The sequence below is a fragment of the Sorex araneus genome, chromosome 6 (genome assembly GCF_027595985.1).
Source record: "Sorex araneus isolate mSorAra2 chromosome 6, mSorAra2.pri, whole genome shotgun sequence".
Taxonomy (NCBI): domain Eukaryota; kingdom Metazoa; phylum Chordata; class Mammalia; order Eulipotyphla; family Soricidae; genus Sorex; species Sorex araneus.
In genome coordinates, this window is record NC_073307.1 from 105,022,240 (window position 1) to 105,038,141 (window position 15,902).

At 35.0% G+C, this 15,902-nt stretch overlaps 1 protein-coding gene across 1 annotated transcript; it reads left to right on the top strand.

Moving 5' to 3' along the window:
• The first annotated feature begins 3,718 nt into the window (after window positions 1–3,718).
• Window positions 3,719–4,678, top strand: LOC101543693 (olfactory receptor 51I2-like). The gene has a single exon (XM_004618352.2). It carries the CDS (start codon window positions 3,719–3,721, stop codon window positions 4,676–4,678), a length of 960 nt encoding a protein of 319 aa, XP_004618409.2.
• Window positions 4,679–15,902: the final 11,224 nt, after the last annotated feature.

Below are 15,902 nucleotides of genomic sequence, written 5' to 3' on the forward strand. Positions count from 1 at the left end.
ACTGGCAAGGTAGCTTTTGGAAATCAAAACCAGGGATGATGGAAAGAAAAAAAAAGAGAGAGAGAGATCAAACTTGAGAGTATAGAAAGGCAGAGAAGGTTGCTGATAACAGCAGAGAGGATGACCTAGGTATACACAAAATTTGTCCTTTTCACTATCAACTCATCTGGAGTAGTATAGACAAGACATGGGGTTATGCAGAATCTGTGAAATATTCTGGAACAAAGAGCAATTTCACTCAGAGACAGAATAATATGTGGTTCAATAAAATATTTGAGAAATATATTTTTGGCGTCTAGAGATGGATAGAGAATGTATGTTCTCAGTAAAAAAATTAAAACAAAATAAACAAATATAATTATATATACATATATATTCTAATATATCCTGTGTGTGGTCTTACTCTAATTACTGTGCTAACCCAAACTAATTTGCTTTAAGCACCAATTTGGAAATGTCCCATGTCCCACCCTTACAATCTTTTCCCTCTCCTCTTGTCCAGAAAAACTTGATTGATAATCTCTTTAGGTTTTCTGGTGTGCTGCAGAGTATTCAGATGTGCATCTGAGGCAGAAAGAAGTTTTAATGGATCAGCAAAAGATGACTTCATGGACTGAGTTGAAAGAGTATGCATATCATCATGAAAAAAATATTTTCAAAAGTTTTAAAGTCTTTTTTATATCCATTTATAGCCCCGTTCCTCACCGATTTGTTTGAGCGGGCACCAGTAACGTCTTTATTGTGAGACTTGTTACTGTTTTTGGCGTATTGAATACGTCACGGGTAGCTTGCCAGGCTCTGCCATGCTGTCTAGATACTCTCAGTAGCTTGCTGGGCTCTCCGAGAGGGATGGAGGAATTGAACCCGGGTCGGCCTCGTGCAAGGCAAGCGCCCTACCCGTGTGCTATCTCTCCAGGCCATATCCATATATTATTCACTAAAATGAAAGATCAGCACTCCAAGGAGGAAAAGAAAAAAATTTTTTTCAGAGCTTAAATTAATGGTTGCCTGGAGGAAGAATTTAACAAATGGAAATTAGTTGTTTCCCCTCCCTTCCTCCAGGTTGGTTCCAACTTTCATGCATCAGGGGCAGTTGGGTTATTCTCAGTAGAGAATGAGAAAGTTTCTAGGTGAACAAGAAAATGCATGTCTTAGACATAAGACCCATATTTTGAGGCAGGAAGTTGTCTAGGTATTAAGAGATAATAGTAGCTCACAAGAGGTCTTGCTTAGATGAATATTTGGGCTTTCATAGCGATATTTGGCCCTGGACTTTACGACTAAATGCCTCAGCCTATCTCTTCAGGTAATAGCAACAAAAGTCAGTATACAGCTTGCCCGTATACTGGGCCACAGGACATTTTATTTTATAGTGACACAGGATGACAGTGATACAGTGCTAACTTTTTTATTGAATCACTGTGAAGTAGACCCTTACAAAGCTGTCCCTGATTGGGTGTTAGTCATACAGTGTTCCAACACCACCAGCCTTTCACCAGTGCATATTTCCCAGGACCAGTGTCCCCAGGTTCCTTCCCATCAGCCTCCTCTCCCCACCCCCTACCTAACTCTAAGGCAGGTGCTTTTCTTCTCTCTCTCTCTCTCTCTCTCTCTCTCTCTCTCTCTCTCTCTCTCTCTCTCTCTCTCTCTCTCCTTCTTCCTTTTGGGCATTTTGGTTTGCAATATTGATACTAAAAGGTTATCAAGAATTTGCCTTACCTACTTTTAACCCTCAGATCTTGTCCAGAGTGATCATTTCCAGCTATTATTGTCATACTGGTCTCTTCTCTATCGTACCTACCCCTCAGCCCCACACACACTTGTGGTTAGCTCCAACTATTAACCAGTCCTCCTAATTCCTATTTTCTCTAGCCACGAATATTAATCTTCTACTATGTATTTTTTAATATACTACAAATGAATGCAGTAATTCTATATCTCTCCCTTTTCTTCTGACTCATTTCACTCAGCATGATACTCTCCATGTCCATTCATTTATAGACACATTTCATGACTTCATTTTTCCTAACAGCTGCATAGTGTTCTATTGTATAGATGTGTCATAGTTTCTTTATCCATTCATCTGTTGTTGGGCACTCAGGTTATTTCCAGATTCTGGCTATGGTGAATAGTGCTGCAATGAACATACAAGAGCAGATGGTGCTTCTGCCGTGTGGTTTTAGAGCTCCAGGGTATATTCCCAGAATTGGTATTGCTGAGTCAAATGGGTGTTCAGTATCTAGATTTTTGAGAAACATCCATATTGTTTTCCAAAAAGGCTGGATCAGTCGTCATTCCTTCCAAAATTATGGAGTCCCTTTCTCCCCACATCCATGCCAGCACTGGTTGCTTTTGTTCTTTTAGATGTGTGCCAGTCTTTTAGATGTGTGCCAGTCTTTGTGGTGTGAGATGATGTCTCATTGTTGTTTTTATCTGCATCTGAAGATTAGTGATGAAGAGCATTTTTTCATATGCCTTTGACGATTCAAATTTCTTTTTGGAGAAATTACCTGTTCATTTCATCAACCCATTTTCTTATGGGACTGGAAATATTTTTTCTTGTAGAGTCCAACCAGTGCCTTATAAATCTTTGATATTAACCCCTTATCAGAATGGTATTGGGTGAATATCCTTTCCCATTCCATAGGTATCTTTGTATCTTGGTCACTTTCTTTTGAGGTTCAGAAGCTTCTTAGTGTAAAATAGTTTCATTTGTTTATCTTTTCTTCCAGTGGTATTTTATCTTTGAAGCTACCTTCAGCTTCACTATTGTGAAGGGTTTTGCAGACTTTTTCTTCAATGTACCTTATGGATTCTGGTCTGAGATTGAGGTCTTAATTCAGTTTGATCTGACTTTTGTGCGTGATGTTAGATAGTAGTCTGAGCCTGTTTTTTTACACGTTGTTGTCCAATTTTGCTGGCACCACTTGTTGAAGAGATTTTCCTTGCTCCACTTCATATTTCTTGTTCCCTTATCAAAGATCAAATGATCATATATTTGAGGGCCACAAGACATTTTACAGGGAAGGTTTTCAACTTAAGACTGATTCACATGCCTCTTCATATTCACTTATCTTGTGAACAATTTTATTTTTGAATTTCCCTATATATTTATTTATTTTGCTTTTTAGAGGCCATATTCAGCAATGCTCAGGGTCTGTTCCAGACTTTGTGGTCATGGGTTGTTTCTGATGGGGGTTAGGGAAACACATACGGTGTCAGGGATTGATCCCTGGGACTCTCACATACAAGCATGTATTTAGCTCAATAATCTATCTACCTGGCTCTGTGATAAATTTTGTTCCACAAATTTTTCTAGAAAAGCCTTTCCCACCTTTTCCTGATGTTTTTCACATCTTTCACTGAGAATGTCTACATAAGTCTGTCTCCCCAGCAACTTTATAGGGCCATTATCTTCACACCAGGAGAAGCCAGCCATTTTTCTCTAATCAGATACAAGACCACACCATAGTCTGAAGAATAAGTTTCTCCTTGCACTTAAATTTTCTTTTTGGAAGACTGTAACCTAGTTAAGAGTGGAAATGTTTTTATAGTAGTCATCAGTCCATTTTTATTAAAAAGATCTTTAGCTATCTGAATTTGCATTCTTCTTTATTATCCTTGGAGTTTTAATGCCTTTCTCACATTATTAATGGCAACTGACAAATTTGTTTTTAATTTTGATGGTAGCATCAATCCTATAGGATAAGATTTCAACATGAAGACCTCCAATGGTTCTTTTGGATTCTTACCTACAACATTTATTCTTGCTGGCATCCCTGGATTGGAAGCAAAGCATATATGGATATCAATACCCTTTTGCCTGATGTACATTATCATCTTCCTTGGGAATGGCACCATTCTTCATGTCATCAGAACAGAAGCTTCCCTACACCAGCCAATGTACCTCTTTCTTGCCATGTTGGCATTAGCTGAGGTTGGCGTTTCTGCATCTACTCTGCCTACAGTGCTAGGCATCTTCCTTTTTGGTACCACTGAGATTGGTTTTGATGCATGCCTTTTCCAGATGTTCTCCATCCATTCTTTCTCCATTATGGAGTCAGGTGTGTTATTGGCTATGTCTGTGGACAGATTTGTGGCCATCTACAGTCCACTGCGTTACATAGCTATCTTAACTCTGCCCCGTATCCTTTGCACAGGGATCATAATTGCGCTGAAAAGTGTTATGCTCATGGCTCCATTACCCATACTCTTAAGACGCCTGCCTTTCTGTGGTCATAATGTCCTTTCTCATTCCTATTGTCTCCACCCAAACCTTGTTCATTTGCCTTGTGCAGACATTTCCATCAATAATATCTACGGACTTTTTGTTGTTACCTCTACATTTGGACTAGATTCAACACTCATTGTGGTTTCCTATGTGCTCATACTCCACACTGTATTGAAAATAGCCACTGGAGAGGGACGGAGGAAGGCACTCAACACATGTGGCTCGCACATCAGTGCTGTGCTGGCTTATTATGTGCCTATGATTGGCTTATCTATGGTGCACCGTATTGGACATCATGTACCTGTATCCCCTTTGGTTCATGTAATGATGGCCAATGCTTACCTCTTCTTCCCACCTGTTGTAAATCCCATTGTATATAGCATTAAGACCAAGGAAATTCGTCGAAGCATTGTCCGATTGCTATCAAAAAAGAGAGCCGAAGTTTAGACAAGAACAAAGTAGAAAGAACTTTTTTCCTACAATCAAACATGGTTTTAGTTCACATATTCAGCAAATGATGGTACCATAAAATGTGGTTTATAGCTGAAGGTTCCTAATAACCTGGCAGAGAACTGGAAAAAAAGGGAAAAAGTAGAAGTAGATTATATATTTCAGAGCAGTATCCTAAACAAAGATTATTTTTAAACGTATTAAATAACTTAAGTTCTTCCATTACCTTACTTACGGGTATTAGAAATGCAGAAGAGTATTTACGAAAACATGGCATTTCCCATAAGGAAAAACTATTCAGAAGTTGGACAATTTCCTTATTGAGTATACATTCTAGGGAAAGAGGAAATCAAGTAGATTGTTTTCTCTTGATTTGTTTTAACCTGAGCTCACTAATAAGAAGACACACTGGACAGCTTAAAAGATCTTTTAGTACCGGTTCTGATGAGGCCTTGACTCAAACTCACAAGACTCCAAATTGGAAATCAAAAACAAATCTTTTATTATGTAAATTTCTGAAGATCTTGCCACTCAGAATGCAGAATCTTTCCAAAAGAGAAGTACTTATAAACATTAAAATCAAAATAGTCTGTTGGTTATGCATTTGCAGATATTTGAAAAACAAAAGAAAACAAGTAAACATTTTAAATTCTTATTTTTTTAGAAGATGAACTAGGACTTTTAACTGTGAAATTACGTTAGGTACTTTATGTTCATTATTTCAGACAATCTCTATAATAATTTTATGAGGTAAGGTTAATACAATATTGTTACTCAAACTAGAAATAGGTGCTTAGCTATAACAAGTATCTTGCTCAACACCATATATTTAATAGAATTTAGTTGTGTCAAATTCCAGAGTCTAAGTTATTAAATATGAGCTAAATTGTCAACAAAATAAGAAATTCAATTTTTTACATACTCTAAGTAGTCATTAAAATTGATAACCTACCCAATGGGTTAGACATATTTCTACATCCTAGAGGTTAAGTGGTGGCAGAAATAATTATCCCTCATGAAGTTCAGAAATAGTTTTATTCTACCTTCACAGAGATCTACTTTGTATTTCCTAAAATAATAGTTAAAACTAATTTTAAATAAATCAAACAATGCTACCACATATGAATAACATTTTTGAATGTTAGTTTTAACGTTTTAAAACATTTTGCTTGCATTGCACTTTGTGGAGATGCCAAAACAGTCAAGGATTTCTTCATCAAAATTAATTCTATACTCTACCTCCAGATTTTCAAACACTTTGTTTACATAAATTCTGACCAATATTCTGTTGACTGTATTTATTTGTTAGATTCATACTCCTCTAGATGTGGCAGAACTTTACAGAGAACTATGACTTAGAAATAATCGAACTTGTAAGATACCAAGCAGGGACACATTCTAGATGATCAGGGTAAAGAGTAGTGATTCTTTGGAATAAGAACCACGAGGATGTCATTAGAGTGCCTGGCGAAGCACAGTTTAAGATACCGGGTAGCTTAGGATCCAGTGAGAATCTTAGGCATTCACTTCCACTTTCTCTCTGAAATTGCAGAGAATTTTTTGATTTTTAGGTGTAATATCCTTATACTAAAGATTATCAAAGATATTAAAATTCTTAGTTTAAAAGGTTTTTTTCTTAACTCTAATCATGTCTAATTTAATTGGTATCTTCTAGCTCTATCCTAGAAAGGACTTAATCTATGATGTCCTCTCTCACTTTACTCTTTACCAACTTTTTCATTCTATCTGCTTGAAGTTGTTTCAAAGACAACTTCACGATTATACAAAACTACAAAATCACAGAGTGAAGTGTCCAGAAGTCTCTAGGTATCTGTGGAGCTGAATAACATTCAGAATCCAATATTATTCTATAAGAAATATTAAATTTAGACCCATTTATTCAGTTCTTATATGTGCTATCTAAACTTAGAATGTAGATATTTTATATGATCTCGATAATTTATTCTTCGGTAGGGTTAAGTAAGTCATATTCAGGTAGACATGAAGTTATTTTATAACAGAAAGATTCATGAATTACCACAGAGATGTTAATGTTTATCATGCATATATGACTTTATTTGAGACCAATATACCTGCCAAGAGAAATTTTAGAAGTTATAATATATATATTAATATTCTCAGAGAGTATCCAATAAAATATGAATGTAAAGGTCAAGACTCAAAGACTAGAAAAAATTAAAAAATGAGCTTAACGATGTGGTTCCCCCTCTCCCACCCCCCCCGAAAAAAAAGGGAAAGGTTTTCTAAATTTCAAAGACAAAGAAACATTTTATGCAAAGATATTTCTTAAAATACTTCACAAATAACCTACTATAAGAAATCTGGGATAACTTATAGTAACAGCAGATAAAGTAAATGTTGAACCAAAAGCATTACTAGGAATGAAGAGAAATATTCCATAATTTAAAAATTATTATGTAATATTGATTTTAAAAATCTCGGAATTTTAAGTACAAAACCAAATATTTAAAGCAGAATTTTCCAGAACCACAACATGACTGGGTAAATTGATAATCATAACGGTAGATTTTTTATTCCAGTTTTGACAATAAATGAGATAAATATGCACAAAATTAAAAGGAAAATAGATTTAAAAGTTTTGAAAATTTAATGTAAAATACCGATCTGATTAAAACTGAATAAAAGAAAATGACTACCATCTACTGCATACCTATAGAATACCTATGAAAACTGTTCATTGTGACATCATGATCGGTGTTAAAGGTACATTAAGGACACTTACTTGTTATAAATACAATGAGGTACATTTAACATATGAATACTATTATATATGAATGTTATCAAATTAAAATGTGAATAAAATATAATGCAATGTTTCCAAATGTAATAATCACCCACCTGTACGGAGGGGGAAAGATTGCCTTTACATCTAACTTACAGTCGTATTGATTTTTACAAAAATCTCCAGCTTTGAGTCCTATAAAGTCTATCTTTCTGTGTTCCAAGTCTTTAATTGATAAAGTTTTCTGAGTCAGTAAGTCTCTTTACATTTTCATCATTTGTTTTTTTGAGTTAATGATGCTATATTATTATTTTCTGCAAATGAATTGCCATTTATCTATATGCTTTCTACATCTTATTTTTTAATCTTTGTTACTTGTCATTGAATCCAAATCTATTATATGTGCAATTGAATTGTACATTCATACTTATCATTTGCATCAGAAGTAAATTCTAGACATAGTCAACCTATTTGATATATATATCTTGATTTCCAAATTTTTTCATGATGTCAAATTTAAGATATTTTAAAATAATTTTTCTTTTTTATATTATAAATTGCACTTTTATTATTTGGATGAACTTAAAAGTTGTTCAAAATGCCTTTCACTTTCAAATAAATAAAGTTTAACATACTTTAAATTGTCACTAAATTCCTTATCTGTTTAATTCCCTCTCTGCAATTTTAAACAATAATGATTAATTTTGTATGTTTATTCTCTATACTATTATTGACAATGTTAGATATCAGTGAAAATTGTGTAAATTCTTCTATTTTATTTATTTATTTGTTTTTTGCTTTTTTGGGGTCACACTCGACGATGCACAGGGGTTACTCCTGGCTCTGCACTCAGGAATTACTCCTGGAGGTGCTCAGGGGACCATATGTCATGCTGGAAATCGAACCTGGGTTGGCCACGTGCAAGGCAAATCCTCTACCCACTGTGCTATTGTTCCAGCCCCTCGATTTGAGTTTTAATATATTCTATTCTTTGAAGTAATTCACAACCATTACATAAAGAGAAGCATTTACATTGACTTGCTATTTCATTTACTTAATTATATTGACTTAATATTAACATTGCATTGTTTCTGGTATATTGTGTATTACTTGAATTTATTTGTAATTTCAAATCGATGAATATCTAATTTACAAAAAATTGGAAATGACCTTGTTATTCTTTGACTGTTAGGTAAAGATGCTATGAAGTTATATACAGCTGTAAATAGATAAAAAATCTATTCATTTGCATCAACATAGATAGACCAAGAAAATATTGTTACTGAAACCAGTCAGAGAAAGAAAAGCACCACATGAAGTTATTTATATGGGGTATCTGAAGCAGATGACTGAATAAGGCAAAAATAAACTTTTTGGACTAGAAAGTCAGATATTAGTTACCAAAGCAGAGGAGAAATCAGGACGAAGTGGATACATGTTGATTTGTATTTATGATTATCTGAAATTTGTATAACATTGTAAAACATTATTGTATCTATGAAATAATGTAAAATGTTTATTTCTTGAATCATAAAATAAAGTTAATATTTTATTTATACAAAACTTTATTATTTTTATTATTATTAATAGTGAAATTAATGAAGTTCCCTATTCACCGCCAGCTATTTATCATTTTAAAAGTGTTTCATTATTTAAGTATACAAATATAATGAGAAAAAATACTACATATAACTCCCATGTGTTCTCCACTCAACTTCAACTTGAAGAATTACATAATTCTTATTTTGACTTTTTCCATATAATAGTAAATTTAATGTTCAGTTTAATATATTCCTGTCTGATTTTTAAATTATTTTTAAATACTTTATTGCTAAATATGGTTGATCACATGTAAATACTGTACCCCAAGTGTCATTCAATATTTTCTTCCAAGTTAAACTATATTTTTGTATTTCATTTCTATACTTTAGTGTTTATAATTTCATATTCTACTCTGTTTTTTACATTGTGATGAGTAATAATTATATAAGAACTGGATTTTTTTTGGAGCCAGGAAAAGTTCTGAAACTATAAGGAAATTGGATATAAGAGAAATCACTAATACAAGCCATTTTTAACAAAACACTGTCCCCGTAGTGGGAGAAAATAAAAGACTTTCTAGTGATTACATAACCAGATGCCAATTTCCGCTATTATTTTCATTCTATAATCCTAGACTAATTGAATCCAGAGAATATAAATCACAGACCCTTATTATCCGTGTAGAGATTCAGCCTTCCTGGCAAGACATGAAATTCAGTGTATGTTGAGGACTTGTAGGACATTGGAGTTAGAAAAATAGTACAGTGGGCAGGGCCTTATACAAAGCTGACCAGGATTCAGTCCTCAACACCCTATATGGTCTTCCGAGCACTAATAGGGATAGTTTCCTGAGCCAGTAGTAATCTCTGAGCGTCACCGGGTGTGACCCAAAAGCTTAAAAAAAAAAAATACTGGTAGGATACAAAAGTATTTCTATTCACTTGTAAGAGGAAACTTCAATTTGTCTTTCCAATTTAGTTCAAGAGATAGTTGATATCTTCACCAAAGTACTCAAACTATATTAATTCTAAATGTGGTCAGTTTACAATGTCAACAACAGAGTTCAATTCTGTTCTAACATAATAGTCCATCCTACAAACCATAAAATGGAGAAAAAATGGCTCCACGTGTGCACAGGATTTGCTTTAGGGAAGCGTGGATTTAATCCCAGCAACACAGCCCCACCCCCAAGCACGAAAACTGGAGTAATCCCTAAACAAGACCAGGTGCAGCCTCCCCAAACAAACAAACATGTGTCATGTTGTAGTAAACAAAAAGGAATTATCACAAGAAAAAATATCTAGGAGACTTATACCTCACAGCCACCACCATGAAATTGCCCAGCTTTAGTGTTCATGACTAATCTCTACAGAGATGCCACGGTGAGGAAACTTCCAGGTTCTCCAGGTTTTGGGCTAAAAAATCTGGGTTCTCTGTGTGGGAGTGGGTTACCCTCACCCTTGTAGCACCTGAAGCCACGGCAGCCACATTCACATCTGATAACCTCCGCCATGTAAACACTGGCCCAACTTTATCGTTTCACAGCTAATCTCAGAAGAGATGAAAGCCAAGCTGTTAAAACTCACCACATAATTCTGAAAGCTGAAACTTCTAGGGTCCCCTTGGGAGGGGGGAAGGCCCAGAAATTTCCCAGTTCTACAGACACTGGAACTCCTGGAGAATGTGACGATCACGTGCGATGGCTCCAAATTCTACAATACAGACAACCCAGTAGGAGCACACCAAATTAGATGGGAAAGTAGCATAGGAGCCAACTAAGCTCAATAAACAAAAACAAAAACACAGGAAGCTTAACTAGTAACATTAGCTCAATATGCTCTCAGACTAATGACTTTAATGACCCCCTGGTAAGAGAGAACAATATTCTCAAATTTTCTTTTACAGAAAAATTACAGTGGGAAGGGCATTTGCCTTGCACGCAACTGACCCGGGTTCCATCCCCAGCATTCCATATGGTCCCCCAAACACCACCAGGAGTGATGCCTGAGTGCAGAGCCAGGAGTAACTCTCGAGTATTGCTGGGTGTGACTCCAAAAGCTATTTTTAAAAACATCAAGGAATTATTAAAATCATGATTATTTTCTAAACTGACTCAAACTCTGCTCTTAATTTGTTATGTGTTGTTCACTTATCATCCTAACTATATAATATATGACCTGAGAAAATTGCTCAATTATTTTAAAGGCACATACAGTTTCCATTCTTAAATATCTATCCTTTATATATCCATAACTGGTTTTTCTCAACATTAACTAAAAAATATCTGTAAGTACTAGGTTTGCAAGAAGTTTAGCTTTTAAATTTACCTTTGACTAAACAACATGAATTTGATGGGAGTGCAAAAAATATGAGTGCAAATATTATCAAGAGGGCAAAGGATGAGTATTGACATAAATTTCTAATGTAAATTTGAAAAGCTGCAGTTTAGAGTTCAGATTGTTCTTGACAACTGACATTTTTCTTCTCATCACTAATTGTTCTTTGTGATATTTTCAATTACAATCATATGTCTATGTAAATTTATAAACGTGGGTCTGTGGATTCCTATTACCCTACCTGGCATAGTTGGGCTATCTCTTGTGCTACACTTGTCATCTTTAATCAATTTTTAGACATTGTAGATAAAATTGTACTCTTTTAAAATTATTCTTAATAACATAAAAGAAGTCCAAGTGAAGTAGACAGATAGACAGGGGAGCACTCACAGTGAGTTTTAGGGCAGTTATAAAACAATAATGGGATTTTAAAAAGATACTCTGTCACTGGTCCTAGAGTAATCAAATGCATTAAGGCCAGACCCACGTGAGGACACAGGAACTGAGGTTGATAATACTCTACCTGGCATCAGCAGCTGCCTAGAGAATGTTGAATCCTGATGAAAAAAAACTTCAATAGAAATGAAAAGGTTATGATGAAAACAAACAGTGGACCACCAATAATTCCAAGCTGTACACTCTCCAAGTTTTCCTGAACAACATTTTAGCAACAGACTCATCTTTACCAAAAGCTTTATCTGGGTGCAGTGTGGGAAAAAACCTGCAAACCCAACTATGCAATGGCAAGCGGAGAGGTTCCCCATTCTGAGGTGGGGTTGACCTGTGTCCTAACCTGAGATGATACTCTTAACTTTCCCCTCTGGAGAAGCCCATGTTCCATCTTAAATGTGTTATTCTCATTTTCCTCCCTTGTAATATCAAAATAAAACTGTCTTACTTCACTATTCATGTTTTCTCGTCATTATTTTTTTTGTGAGGGAAAGCCACATTCTTGAAAAACCTGGCTAGAATTTAGACCTGACTTTACTTTCCTTCAAAGAGCAGTTCTCATTCCAGTCTGAGTCCCATAGCTCCCACAGAAGTCAGGTGGTTGAGATCATATCCTATGTAGAACAAGTGGGGCTCCAGTGCAATTTGACAACTGCCTTATGGGGCTGGTGAGATTTAAGATTTGTGCTGGGCAGTGCTCATAGCAGAATTTTATCAGTCCTAGTCTTTGGGGTACTTCTCGATTAGCAAGATAGGTAGACAGAGTGGTAGATGCCCCTCTTGAGACTGTCACCTCCCTTCACTTCGCATAGGTCATCTTCAACATACGCATACAGAGAATTATGTCTCAGAATTGCAAGTTGATTATGAATCTTCCTAGAAAAAAAGAACTATTTTTAAAGAATCTCTGATAAAATCTTAGTGACCCAACTCATATGTATGCCTCATAAAATATGAAGTTGGCTTTCTTAAAATCTATTGCAAACCCAAGTCTAGTACTATATCCAAAGGGAAGCTTCAGGGAGCAGGAGCTAGTCTTAGAGTATAACTCATATAATATGTGTTTAACGTCAGTTGTCTTTTGTTTGTTGTGGGGTGGGAGTGGGGGGCTGCAAAAAAGACTTTGTGTCCCAGGAATTGAACTCAAGATCTTATACATATAAGGCAAGAGACAAATAAGTATGTGTTGATTCTGTAAACACTTGACTCTGGCAGTCTTAATTACCACATTATTTCATAAAGAGTCAAGCTGTGGGGCCGAAGCGATAATACAGAGGGTACGGTGTTTGCCTTGCACGTGGCCGACCCGGGTTCTATCCCTGGAATCCTATGTGGTCCCCCAAGCACCACCAGGAGTAATTCCTGAGTGTAAAGCCAGGAGTAATCCCTGAGCATCACTGGGTGTGACCCAAAAAAAAAAAAAAAGTCAGAGCTGTTCTTGTTTTATTTCTGCATCCTCAACTGCTTTTGAAACTTTTAACTTTTTTTGTTTGCTTGTTTTTGAGCCACATTCCACAATGCCCAGGGCCTATTCCTGGCTATGCACTCAGAGATCAAAGGAATTGTGTTGAATCTATATCATACTTTTGGTAAATGATAATTTTTTATTTGTCTCATTTTCATGAGATAAGTATGAAGTTTTCTGTGTTGTTATGCCTTTGTCACTAATAATTATTAATAAACATTACTATTCAGAATGTCAAAAAATCTCTTATTTGAAAGGTTAAAGCACTGTTCATATAATTTAAATTTTCATCATTGGCTTCTTGAATGAGGCGTACATGAACATACGGTATATTATGATGTGCTTATTTATAGTAGCACTTCTATCATAAACTTTTACTTAACTTTTCCCATTAATCTATTTTAATATTGAAATCGATAAACTTTATACATTGACTGTCATATTTTACATGCCATTCATTGTGTAACATGCTCTATAATACACATTTGGGAACTTGTTTTAATTTATGTTATTTTTCATTTATTGATAAATCCTTTAATTCATCTATTTTAGATAATTTCTAAGATGGGAAAAAATTATAATTTCTTTTCTGATTTGTGAAATAATAATTCTACTGCTGTTAAGTTTAGAGATTCATCAATGAGAGATTTTAATGCACTGTTTTCAGTTTTGGTGATTAATATTTCATTACATTTTCCAGTTATATTTAGTTTGAATTGGAGTTAAAACTTATCATTCAAATCTTTTTTCTAATTCAGTTTTTATGTAACTTTCGTCATGTATATATGCTATAAATGTGAAAGGAAAACTTATGACAATAATTTCATAACTTCATTGCTAGGTAAATGATCCTTGAGTAGAGAGATTATTTCTTTTTATGAGCAATTCCCTCTGTTTCGTTTCAAACTGCTTAGATTAAATATTCTTCAGAATAATTATCTGAGAGATGTATATTCCCACCATAATTATATAATTTAAATCACATCAACAAACTGTAAGAGTGAGAGTTTAATATAGTTTTCTAACTAGTATTGCTGGAGGGTGTTAGGGATTTAAACAAGGGTTCTCACACAGCTGACTTCCTGGATTCCCAGTGTGACCCAGGTCTCATAATATCTCTTTAGGTAACCCGGAGGGATCTGTCATACTCCCCACTCTGCAGCCTTAAAGATTTGCAAGAGTTGATAATATATCTACCCTGGAAACCAAATAGAGAAAATAGGTCTCCGTTAGAGAGGAGAGCACCATCAGACAAGACACAGGTAAGACCCATCTAAATTTTCAGGGTTAAGCAAGATCAATAACTAATGTTAAAAGAATTTTAAAAAATTACACAGGTAACACTAAGCAGTTCCTATCCCAGAAAGGAATAAGAAGCATAATTGTATTTTCCCAAGCTTTATACTCACTGTTCTAATCTATACCTTGCAACTAGTTTCCACTTATTTTAATATTCCAGAAGTGCATCCCATAGTGTCAAATGACAGCCTATAAAGAAAGACGTATAAAATATAATATAAAAAGTAATGGTCACAGTGTAATATTAAATTAATAAGATTGTAATTAATTTAGATCAAGGTGATTAAAAGATTGTGATTAATTTGGATCAAGAAAAATAGGTGAGAGTAGTTATAAAAATCAAAAGATTTTATTAGGTTTTACACATTAAGAATTCAAAAGAATATGAATTATATATATTCGCCAATGTTTTTAATAAATAAAGTTTAAGTCTGTGAGATTATCTTTTGGGTTAAAAATCAGAAAAAGACATAGTTTAGGACCCAGTGTACTGATGGGAATGAGAAAATATAAGCAGAAAAGACATTAACAGAATTTGCCATAAATAATTGTGTTCTAATATCAATAAAGATGTGTTTGTACCCACTTTATTTAAACACTATGGTTTACAATGTTGGTCATGATGGTATGTTACAGGTACTTAATATTCCAACACCAATCCCACCACCACTGTCTCCTTCCCTCCACCATTGTTTCCATTTCCCTGCTAACCCCTCAATCTTGCCCTTAGCAGACCCACATAATTTATTTTCCATTGCTTGATACTACTAAATTGCTAATAGAATAATAAAAAAAATTCTGTGGAAGATAATTTGTTAAAATTAGTGTACATCACCATGGGGACATTAAGTCCTGTCTGAGGGTTTACAGAAGTGTTGTTGCAAGTTAAGCCTTCTGTGTTAATGTGTTGGCTTCTGCACTACATACCATCCAATCTGGTGTGCCACTACTGGGAAGTCAGTGTTGTAGAGTTTGGAGATGTTGCACCAGTAAATTCATAAGTCCGACCAGAGACATGGAGGCAGCTTTCAGGTGTGGGAACAGCTTCCATGGTTTTGCTTTGTTTGGGTATGAAGTGGTTCACCTGGCTCTGAGATACTTCTGGAGACCTCAGTCTGGAAGAGGAGTCCAAGAAATTTAGGGAGCTAGTTGATCTCTCTTGAGATTTATTTATGAGTCTCTGGAACAAGGTCAGTAGATGGGTTTACATGGCAGCAGTGGGATGTGGGCTTAAAAGCAATATTCTTGGATGTCTGTTTAATTGCATACAACTTTGAACTTTGATTTAGGTAGACATTAAGGAAACTACTTTAAAATATATTACTAATGTGTCTGTTTCTCTCTGGCAGTGTGAGACAACATCCA